Source organism: Natator depressus, chromosome 21 (assembly GCF_965152275.1).
Source record: "Natator depressus isolate rNatDep1 chromosome 21, rNatDep2.hap1, whole genome shotgun sequence".
Classification (NCBI taxonomy): domain Eukaryota; kingdom Metazoa; phylum Chordata; order Testudines; family Cheloniidae; genus Natator; species Natator depressus.
Window position 1 is genome coordinate 5,376,235 of NC_134254.1, and position 12,201 is coordinate 5,388,435.

General features: G+C 42.7%; 1 protein-coding gene across 1 annotated transcript in view; it reads right to left on the minus strand.

The window, feature by feature from the left end:
• Positions 1–12,201, minus strand: part of LOC141975811 (complement receptor type 1-like) — a 72,640-nt gene that overhangs the window by 44,775 nt on the left and 15,664 nt on the right. Inside the window, exons 5-11 of the mRNA XM_074936473.1 lie at positions 11,061–11,249; positions 10,429–10,528; positions 8,125–8,210; positions 6,843–7,055; positions 5,113–5,295; positions 4,200–4,388; positions 3,426–3,608 (exon numbers count right to left, since the gene is read on the minus strand). Of these exons, the coding sequence (XP_074792574.1) occupies positions 3,426–3,608; positions 4,200–4,388; positions 5,113–5,295; positions 6,843–7,055; positions 8,125–8,210; positions 10,429–10,528; positions 11,061–11,249 (1,143 nt within the window). The remainder of the gene's footprint in view (positions 1–3,425; positions 3,609–4,199; positions 4,389–5,112; positions 5,296–6,842; positions 7,056–8,124; positions 8,211–10,428; positions 10,529–11,060; positions 11,250–12,201) is intronic.

Below are 12,201 nucleotides of genomic sequence, written 5' to 3' on the forward strand. Positions count from 1 at the left end.
GCACAGAATCATTGTATCCTCTGGGCATCCCAGCCATCCTCTGCCTCACCCAACGTCATCTACATTTGGGGCAATGTTGTCTGGTCTTTGGACCAGAGTGGGAACAGGGCACTGTGGAGGCCTTCTCCCATCATACCTCCCTTAATCCAGGGCAATCTTTCTGCAGAAGCCTTTTTAACTCAGGACTAGTCCTTAAAGGTACAAAGCATATTTATCTTCAAGAAATCTGAACTGCAAAAGGCATTTATTTGTACGGACATATAGTCCAGGCACTAACTCCAATAAACAGCATTCTTTAAATGCTGGCTAATGAAGAATAGATATAAAGTACTGGGAGACTTTATGGGGAGACTGAAAATTCTCCCATTCTCTAGATGGGGTAAACACTAACCTGCAGGAAAGGACAAAAGGATCTTCCTCAGGTATAGTTGCTAGTTAAAGGATTGGTATGTAATTGTGCTAAGAATGATGCAATGGGAGAGAGCCCATACTTTCTATGTTTGGCAGGCATCCTTTGCTATCAACTGATTTGTACTTTGAAATCCAACAGCAAAGGCAAGCTGCGATAACCTATCAGCTGCATGTGAAGGACCTGCGATGAAGACTTTGCTATGCATATAATTTAGCTACTAAGGAAACAGAAAAATCAGTTGGCAAACCGGTGGCAATGGTATGCCAAAGTAATCATGTCTCCTGTAGAAGTGGGAGATAGAGACGTATTACACAATCTTAGTCCCACAGTAAATGAGAAAATTGCAGAGAGGTGGGAGTCATTAGTCTATATGGTAATTGGAAAGTGAATTACATATCTACAAGGTACAGGCAGAGTTGGGAGAAGGTTCCATCCAATCCTGCACCAAGACATGCTTTGTCCTTGTGGATTCATTTCTGCTTCCAAGGCTATGGAGGTAGAATTGTGGAATACACTCCAGTAATCTGGAAAATGTGATTAAAAAGTAGCTAATGCAAGCGTACGAATTGAAGGAGGAGGTGAATCTTCATATGATTCCATTCTACAATCAAGCCAATTCATGTAGTAGGGGAATACTTCATTCCATGAAGATCAAAGTGAAGAAGCACAAACACCAGGAAATTCACCACATGGAGCTCTCCGCTGGAGCTGGGGTGTATTTGCCTCATTCTATCAACAACATCTGTGAAGTTTTATCGAGGTGCCTAGCGGAACAAGTAAACTAGAAGCCAATCTGCCCAATCTGTGGACCATGTTCTTCATTTTGCTACCGTCATTAGGGAGTAAAGGCCCACAGGCAATACTCACTTATTACATGCATCTTTTGGTACTACTTGAGCATGCCGATAGACACAGAGAAGATAAAATTGCCCATCATAGATATCATACTGCCAAGACACCAGTCATTTAGGTAGGGGAGAATGTACCCCACATAGAATCATAGAATTGTAGGACTGGAAGGGACCTTGAGAGGTCATCTAGTCTAGTCCCCCGTACTCATGGCAGGACTAAGTATTATCTAGACAATCCCTGGGAGGTGTTTGTCTAAACTGCTCTTAAAAATCTCCAATAGAGATTTTACAACCTCCCCAGGCAATTTATTCCAGTGCTTAACCACCCTGACAGTTAGGAAGTTTTTCCTAATGTCATGTCCAACCTAAACCGCCCTTGCTGCAATTTAAGCCCATCGCTTCTTGTTCTATCCTCAGAGGTTAACGAGAACAGTTTTTCCTCCCTCCTCCTTGTAACAACCTCTCATGTACTTGAAAACTTTTATGTCCTCCCTCAAGTCTTCTCTTCTCCAGACTAAACAAACCCAATTTTTTCAATCTTCCCTCGTAAGTCATGTTTTCTAGACCTTTAATCTTTTTTGTTGCTCTCCTCTGGACTTTCTCCAATTTGTCCACACCTTTCCTGAAATGTGGCACCCAGAACTGGACACAATACTCCAGTTGATACCTAATCACCGCAGGGTAGAGCGGAAGAAATACTTCCCCCAAGGTTTCACACCCAGCACAATGGGACATTGGATCCTGACTGAGTCCTCTGTGTGCTACCATAATATAAATATAGAAGTACCAGCAATTACACTTTGTGTTAGATGTTCCTTTCAAAATCAGGGATGGGAGGTCACTGTATCAGAGCTCATCATCATTTATACAAACTGGTTTGCAAAATGTAACAACAGCCTCGTAAAATAGAGATGAACCTATCATGTGAGATTCAGTCAGATTAATTTAAAGAACTAAAAACATTCAAAGAAGGATAATGGATGGACACCAAGAAAAAGTGTGTGAAATTGGAACTGGCTAATAGCAGTGTGGGGTGATGCTTTCTTTGGGTGGAAGGAAAATAGTGGTACCCTCAAACCACTTTTTGAAATGGGATGGAGTCAAGGGGTCACAAAGCCAGTCCAGCTGCAAGCACAGGGGTCTTGTTTTCTGTGTTCACAGAGTGCTGTGTGTACTTAACACGACTCAAACAATGGGGTCTGTCACCGTCACTCATATATCTACTCTCCCGGCAGATTTCTTCAGAGGAAGGTCAGCCTACCCACTACAGACCCCAACCTTCACCAGTTCCTTTTCTCTTCTTTTACCAGAGATCTGCTGACACCCTGCTGGGCAAGTATCCTGGAATGAACTGGGTGTGGGGAGCTGGAATGAACCAAAATCTTACAACACCACCACCACCCCACTAGTAAGCTCATGCAGTGCCATTCACCAACTTTGTTCCTTCTGTGCCGCTAACAACATACATTGACTACCTTTGTGTGTCCTTGCCTCATGATGGAAGAAGGGTAGAGAAAGGGAGCAGAAAGAATGTTTGTGAAATGCCTCTATGCCAGTAGCATTTGGCCTGCCTGTCAGTCATTGTAATGACTCTGCATTTCTATCATACTTTTCAACCTGTTACGCCCACAGCTACTTCATCCACCAGAGAAATGCAGCTATTTCTCCAAGGTCCCAATTCAGCAAAGCACTTAAACATGTGCTTAACGTTAAGCATGGAAGTGGCTCCACTGAAATCAACACTACGCCTGTGCTTAGAGTTAAGCACGTGCTCGAGGACTTTGTGGAATGAGGGCCTAAGTGACGAAAAACACCACATCCTTTTGAAACTGCAGGAGAAACAGAGGGAGGCAGAGTGCAATGGCAGAGCTGGAATTTGGCCAGGAAACCAGGATCAGTGTTCTAAGAAGGACATAGGATCCTCAGGACCTTTCAGGAGAGGACTGAAGGGGGAGACAGAGGTTCAGGGTGATAGAAGCCGAAGAAGGGAAGCAAGAAGGGACGAGGTGGGGGTGGGAGTGAAGGGAGAGGCCCTCTTTCCCAACTGGGGCCTCCGTGTGCTACCATAATATAAATATATAATTATGCAGCAATTACATTGTTTGGGAGTAGGTCAGGGATAGCAGGTCACCATGTCAGAGTTCTTCATCATTTATACATACCTGGTATGCAAATTGGTAATGCAGGATGCCATGCACCATTATGTTCGCACTTAATCAATCCATAATTGTCCTTGAGGGCGTTACCGGGATTACATTCAATGCTAATCACATCCTCATACTCATAGATTGCTTGTGTAGGTCTCGCTCTTCCATTGGTGATGTTTGGATCTGGACATCTAATTTCTGTGAAACACCACCACCACCACCAGTGTTAAATCAGAGCAAAAACAATTCTGCAGATTCATTCACAAGGAGCAGCTGAACATTTTGCTAGCTACAGAAAGTCAGCATTTCCTTCACATTTTTGAAGAGGCTGGTTTTAGGTGGACGTTTTATATCATCGACAGACACAGCAAATCATTTCTTCCTGCCATGAGTGTTATTGGGTGTGCCTCATGGATTGAGGAGTACCCTTTCCAGTTTTCTTCTGGGTAACTATTTGAATTGAAGTTGGCAGGGTATTTTGGTTTTCAGCAGGCTTCTAAACAACACCGATTGCTGTGTTACAATAAATTTTGTGTAGAATCCACCTTGATTATAGTCTGCCTTAGATAATATGCAGATCGTGGGTGGGAGCAACAGATCTGTTCATGAATGTGTAAACTATTAACTCTGACCCTGCTTCCTACTGTTAAAGTAAGAATTCCCAGAAGACAGAGACAGACAGACAGACACTTTGAACCACGTGACTATAGAGTATAGCTTCCTAAATTTGTGTTAATTTTGTAGCTCAATTAAAACAAAGAAAGCTAAACCAAAGATTAATATGCTTACTCTGACAAAATTCTTGCTGTTCAGACCATGTAAAATCTTTTTGACAGGTAACATTCGCAGAGTGTATTCCAGGGATTAACTCATAACCTCCCACACAGTTATATTTCACTACAGTCCCAGCCGGAAACAAGTTCCTGTTAGAATGATCTCGAAAAGTATTACGAATGTAAGGTGGGTCATCACAACTACCTAAGAGTAAAAATAAAAGTTTGAGGACATACATAACCAGGAAATCTTATTGAGAAATAATTCTTCTCTACAAGAATGTGACATGAAAGACATGTATATTAAAAAACAAACAAACCCCAAAACCTAAAACCCTATCACAAAACAAGAAACCCCACAGCACATGCTTCTCTCTCGAGGAGAGGATGAGAGGGAAAAAAAACCAAAACAAAACACACATGACAGGTGCATAGTTATGTTATTTAATGCAATACTGGAAGGCACTCAGACATTATGGTGACGAGTGCAGTATAAGAACTTATACAATAAATACATAAACAACAATACATCGCTCTTCTTCAGTAGACCTCAAAGCACTTCACAAAGAACGTCAGCATCCTTATTCCCCTTTTACAGGGGAAACTGGACCACAGAGCGAGGAAGTGACTTGCCCAAGGTCACCCAGCAGGGATAGAACCCAGGTCTCCTGAGTCCCACTTCCGTGCTCTATTCACTCGGCAACGCTGCCTGCAACAGAATAAAACTGGAATCCCTGTTTTCAGCATACAAGTCATTTAACCGAAGCGTCATGGAGCTGTGTCAGCACAGTGGCATGCAGGCTTGCACAGCAGTCACTATTTCCTCTCTTAAAACAAAGGGGACATCAAACTGGCTGCCCCTGAACCTTGGGCGAACAAGGGCTGCAGGGTCAGTTTGAAGGAGGTGGTAGTCCCCATATGACACTTACTTCGCTCACAAACTGGTAACTGAGGATCCCATCTACTATTTTCATTGCACTGAAGTATGTCACTGCCTTTGAGGGTGTAGCGGTGTTCACACTCAATCAGAACGGAGGCTCTGTAAGTGTAGACAGGACTATATCCAGTCATCTGTTTTCCATGGTCAACTTTTGGCTGTTCACAGCGAATGACTGTGTAAGAAAAACAGTGTCACCTTGGGAGATTTACTGTTATATCAAAAATTGGGAAACGAAGTGAAGATACTTCTGTGGAATCAGATCTATTTACCAGGAGGATATGAACAGATTTGAAAGCACATACACATGGCCCTGCAGAGATATCATGACATATCTGAACACTCCTGCCCCTGTCCCCACCAGAAACCACCTATTTGAAACATTGTGTTAAGGAAAAGCAGAAAAGTATCGGTGGGTCTGATGCCATGTTCTCAAATTCCTTGGGGCATCAGTTTTGATCGAACCTAGTAGGCAAGTTTTAGTCTTCATCTAGCCTTTTCTTAATTCAAGTAAAGTATCAAACTACACCTGCTGAATTTGTGACCACCTGCAAAGGCAGTTCTGTCCCAGGCAATTGTGGGGATATGGGGTTGGGGGTGGGGAAGAGAGTGAGAGCACACACAGTGCTTACAGTCTTTGACAAGAGAAGTATTGGGCAGCAGAGCTGCTGGAACTGCTCCGTCTTGTTGCTTATCATTTGTGGACATTATAAAATCATTTCTCCAGAGTTCCAGGTGCGCTTATAGCTGACACAGACACTCAGATCTGGTCTCCTGTGAAGAAGATAGGCAGATATGCTCCTGGTTTACCTGCAGAAACCTCAACAGGAATAGTTTCTCAAGTGAGTAAATAATTAGATTTGTTTCCCACATACGTCTTATCAAAAATATGATCAATTTAAAAAAAAACACCCATAAAATGGGGTTTTCAGTAAGTTCCATGGCCATTTCAATAACATTTTATATGAGTTTTGGGGGGAAAAACATTAAAAACAATGACATGAAAAATAAAACATTTTTAGTAAAGTGGATACTTTTTCGCAAAACAATTTGCTTTTTTTCAAAAAAGGACTTTTTTTGACAAAAATCTTTGTTGAAAAAATTTCGATCAGCTCCAGTATTCTTCTTCAGAGGACTCTTAAGTGAGGACGGAAGCTGAATAAACTCTACTCCTCTCTCCTCCTCCTTCTCCTCTCCTTCCCCACCCAGCTGCAAGCCCTGCTCCATCCTCTCTGTCTTGGCACGGCTTCTCCCTTTGAGAAGCAGAAGACCTTGTCCACCTCTCTCCTCCATGTCAGCGGTCAGTCTCATGTTGCCAGCCTGTCTCCCCCCATGAAGCTTTTCTAGGATTCCATGTCACTTCCTCCTCCCATACGGACACCAACTGCCTCTTTGAGCTTCCTGGCTCCTTGCCTGAGGGAGGGGTTGGAACACAGAGCGTGGGCAGACCAAGGAAAGCAGGCAGTTGTTCTTGGTAGGGTGAGGTGGGAACTGAGGCCAATCTGGACACAAAGAGTGCAGTTCCCTGCACCCCTTAGTGTCTCTGCAAATCTCAAACTAGGCTCTGTTCTCCAAAGGGTGTTAATAAGAAGATGTGCTGAGGGGTGGGAATAAGATTCGGAGTCCTGGGGACAATCTGTTAAGCAGTGGCACTGTTACGACTTACGACTAATCTGTACGTGCACACTGCCACCGTGTTTTACAGTAATTGGATTCCATCACCTTTGCATTCAGGGGCAGGCCCGCTCCAGTCTCCATTTACATTATCCGTGGACGTACAGTGAATGGAGGGCTCTCCAATAAGTGAGAAAGGAACCTGTCCCCTCTCTATAGTGTCACACTGGTAAGTGACAGATGTCCCATAGTTGAATTCCTCCATGGTCATCCCCGTATGTGTTCCATGATCTATTTCTGGAGGAGGCTGGCAAGGTATCACTGAAGAGGGGGAAAAAAGGAAAGAAGGGAAGCAAGAGAGAATTTAATTTACGTCATATCCAAAGTCTTATAAGAGAAGAAGAGGCTGAAATGCAATGGACTAAAGCCTTAGATGGTTTAAAATCAGTGTAGCGCCATTGACATCAAGGGAGTACCACTGATTCACCAGCAGAGGACCTAGCCTATTGACTACAATGGAGCTATGCCCATTTACACCAGCTGGGGATCTGGCCCTATGGGAGACGAGATTTTTAAGACTAGAAAACGGGGCACCTTTCCTAATGTAGTTATGCAGCCAGGGTGTGGTGGGAGTGGATGCACAGACTGAAGGGTCATGAAAGCCGAAGGAAGGAGGAGAAATCAAATCGAGGTCTTGCCCATTCAAGCGTATTAAGGATTCTATGGCACGTTCTCCAAAGGGAGGAGTTTTTGCTGTCACTTTCCATCCTAGGGATAGCTGCGTATGAGTGACAGGCAAAGTTATCCCTCAATATAAAAATATCTGTAAAGTGCTTAGAGATTGTGCTATAAGCATGTTAATACTATATATCTGGTTTCAGAGTAGCAGCCGTGTTAGTCTGTATTCGCAAAAAGAAAAGGCGTACTTGTGGCACCTTAGAGACTAACCAATTTATTTGAGCATAAGCTTTCGTGAGCTACAGCTCACTTCATCGGTTGCATCCGATGAAATGAACTGTAGCTCACGAAAGCTTATGCTCAAATAAATTGGTTAGTCTCTAAGGTGCCACAAGTACTCCTTTTCTTTTTACTATATATCTGAAGAGCAAGGGTCTGATTCAATTTACTTGGGGATCTGGTCCAAGCTCTGTTAACCAAGAAGCTGAGTCTTTTGGGCTTCTACCCCACAAACAAACAGATTCAAAAGCTAATAAGTTTTTCTACAGCATGGTGCAAGAGGAAAACAAAACTGAAGCGTTCAAGACTTTAGCATGCAGTGAAATGATAAATGAGTTGTATTTCAGAATCCATCCAGCAGGAGAAAGTATGCTTTTCATTGTCTAACCCTGATTACACTTTCCCCACAAAGCTATTAAGAGTCTCTAATCACCTTGACAGTATGGAACCTCTTTGTCCCATGTAACTTGTGATCCGTGAAGCACACATTGTCTTTCTGCATCTCCAATTAGTCTGTACCTGAATAAAACAGTGGGGAAGGGAATTTACATGATACAAACTGAGATTGGATGTCTTGCCTAGTCCAGCATCAATAAGGCTTTGATTCTCTTACATCATCATTAGTTGGTTAATACATTTTCATCAAAACTGTTTTTCAACAGTAAATTGGATTTTCAATTAAATGTTGCTTTTAAAAAAAAATTATCTGCTTTCTGCAGACATTTTCCATGTTTCATGGAAAAATAGAATGCCCCCAAACTGAAATATTTTAATCCCAAAATGCTGCCACGGTGCCACATTGGAGCTGTAGCTTGGGTGTCTCATTCTCCTATATAGAGTGGTCTCCCTGGTGAGGCTACATCTCCCATGATTCATCTTGGCCTTCACAAGAGGAGGTAGGATCATGGGAATCTGACTGGGCCTAGGACAAACTATTGCCAGGTCCCTAGTCAGGTGTAAGGAAACAAAAGGTATTTTATTTATCTGGTCACCCCCTTCTGGCAGGCCACCATCTGCAGCAGACTTACTCAGCACCAGCAGATAGGTCACTGGTGACAAATCAGACAGAGTCCTGTGTCATGCCCACTTTCCCTCAGGGAGTCCCTGGCAGGCAGCTGTCTATCAAGCCATTCCTGGCCTTAGCCAGGCCTCTCTCAGAGTGAGAGCTGGAGGTCTGCTCTCCTTCCCAGCCTGCCCCCAGATGAGCTGTGTGCTCTACTTTTAACTCCTCCCTCCAAACCTGACACCGACAGCAGGTGTAGCAGGGTGGGGCTGACTGAGCCTGCATCAGCTCATTAACCTTTTTCTGGGGTTTGTATGCCCCATCCCAGAGTCCCTTGTTGGTTAGCCTGACACTGATCCCAGGCAAAGTCATGGAATGGCTGATATGGGATGCGATCAGTAAAGAACGAAAGGATGGTAGCTTTCATGGTTTTATGGAAAATAAATTTTATGAAACAAACTTGATATTGTTTTTTTCATTAGATTAGAAGTTTGGTTGATGAAGATAACTCGTTGATACAATAGACTTAGACTTCTGTAAGGCACTGGATTTAATACCGCATGCTGTTCTGACTAAAAAACCAGCACTATACATATTTATTCATTTATTTTTGGTTTATATATTTATAGCACATATTAAATAGATTAAAACTGGTTTAACTGATATAGCTCAAAAAAGGAGAGCGTATGGGAGTGGGAGAATCCTTAAAGTGGTCTTTTCTACTGGGGTCTCCCAGGAATCTATTCTTGGCCCAGTGCTATTCAATATTTGGATCAATTATCTGGAAGAAAGTATAAAACCATTGCTATTGAAGTCTGAAGATGACACAGATTGGTGCAATGGTAAATTACGAGAAGGCCAGGTTAGTTTTTTAGAGTTATCTGGATTGCTTGGTAAACTGGGCTCATCTGAACACCACACATTTTAATACAGCTAAATACAAAGGTATGGGTCTAGGAAAAAAGACTGCAAGTCACACAAAATGCGGAGCCTGTATCTGGAAAGCAGTGGTTCTGAAAAGGACTTAGGGCTCGTGGTGGATAACCAAGTGAACATAAGCTCCAAGTGAGATGCTGTGGCTAAGAGGGCTAATGCGATACACGGATACACAAGCAGGGGACAATTCAGTATGAGTCGGGAGGTGGTATTACCTTTATATACAGCAGCCATGAGGCTACCACAAAAATTCTGAATCCAATTCTGGTGTTCACACTTCAAAAAAAGATATTAAATTGGGAAGAGTGCAGAAAAAGGCTACAAGAATGATTTGAGGCTGGGGAAATCTGCCTCATTAGGGTGGAGGAAGCTCAATCTATTTTGCTTTTCAAAGAGAAGGTTAAGAGGTGACTTGATCATGGACGGTCTGGAAGTACCTACACGGCTAGAAGATTGGATAATAGAGGCCTCTTTAATTTAGCAGAAAAAGGCATAGAAAGATCCAATGGCTGGAAGCTGAAACAAGATAACAATTTGTGCCTTGTATGTAGCCTGAATTTAACATTGGAGGTAATTAACTATTTGAGCAATCTACCTAGGGATGTGGTGAAATCTCCAAATCAAGATTGGAATCCTTTCCAAAAGTATGTTCTAGCTCAAATACAAATATGGGCTTGATCATCAATGGGTGAAACGTTCTGGGCGGTGTTATACAGGAGGTCAGACTAAATAATCATAATGGTCCCTTTGGAAATTAAAAACCTATAAATCTATCAGCACAAGCTGCCCATTACTCACCCCTCTTCACAGATGAAGTTTACTGTTGCACCAAACATGAGATCCGTTAGAATAACAAGTCTGCCATTTTCTGGCTCTCCAGGGTGAGGGCATGATCTTGCTAGAAAGAAATAAGACTGGAATTATTCTTGATTTGTGTGTCTTGACTCAGTAAAATGTAACCATAAAAGAACCAAAGATTCTGTCTCCATCAAAACTCTACTCACTTTTTGTCAGCTCCGGATACAGAGCCAGACTTAACTTGGAAGTTGTGCATGTGTTTGTTTAAATTAAACTCCGTTCCATTACCGTGTTTTTGTGCATGTGAATATTTCACTTGTGACAGTTATAACTTCTTCCAGCCTGGAGTAGTCTATTATTTAAGGTTCAAAATCCATTTTTAGCATTGTGTTTTAAAGCTCCAGGGCAGAAGGAAACCTTTGTAGACATCTTTGGAGTTGCCCATGAAGAGCAAGGAGCAGCCAGGTTTCAGATACGAACAGGTAATTTAGTGGTGAAAGCCTTCATATCACATCAGTGAACTTAACCCCTCCCTCCAGGCATACAGTCCCTCTCATTATGCTCTTTAATCAAAAAGGGCTGATGAAAATCAATTAGTTTAAAAAAGAAAAGTAAAAAAACAAAATACTCACCCTTGCAAAGCTCTCTGGTGTGTGACCATTGAGAATATGGCATGCACCGAAGATATAACTTCCGTTCTACCTTGGTATAACCTGGGCGACAGTTGTATTCCACTTTGCTCTCAACAGCAAACTTACTCTGATTTCTGTACTCCTCCTTCAGCTCAGCAGAAGTAAAACGTGGTGGCACACCACAATCACCTCGTGACAAAACAGAGGTGTCAAAAATATGTAACTAGGAAAACGTGTTATTGTCCAGACCTCATTTACTAAAGTGTCCTTTCTTGGAATAGCAGAAGGGTCGTAAACAAAATACTTGAGTTTTCCCTCCTAACTGACCCCTGCCACTCCACCTGGTTCTCTCAAAGATTTGGCTTAAAATTTTTTTTTGGCATCAAACAAATCTAAGTTCTCCTTAAAGTCAGGAAAACCATCTTCCCATCTGTAAGGGGAGGATAAGGATGCAAGAATTATTTTCTCTGCAGCTTGTTTGGACAGAACATAATATGCCCTTCCCCATCATCACTGTGATGGTTGCTGCGTCTCCAGCTGTGACACAAAACACTGCAGGCTGGGTCCTAGAAGGTGGATAAGCAGCAGGACTGAAGCTGCTAAGGTAGAACCAAAGCTAGTATCCTTGTACCTAGTTTATTCTACACTTTGAAGCCAGGTGGAAAAGGTTAAGTCATTGGAGGTGACGCAGACCTGGTCTATTGGCAGCAGCTGATGGACAAAGAGGAAAGGAATGGCCAAAAGGTGCGTGGGGGGAAGTGCTAGAATCAACTCAAAAAGAAATCGTTGTTGTCCTGCTTAGGTCCTTAGAAGGCGAGGAAAACTTTGTGGCCTACTCTTGCCACCAGTCATCCCCCCAGTTATAAGCACCCATGATGAGGGAGGCCTCAAGAGTCCTGCGATCTTGGATGCAACCCGGAGAAATCCTAACTGTCAAGCCACCAGCCTGATGTTAAGCACAGATTGTTCATCACCCCAAAATATGCACATTTATCCAAGCCTCTTACGTCTCAAGAACTTAAAGAGGGTCTCCAGTTAACTGTTGCCTTACACCTTGCGCACTCATTTACACCAGTGCAAAGTGGATGTATTGCACTACAATCCTCATTTGGAAGCACTTTACACACACTTTGCACTTATG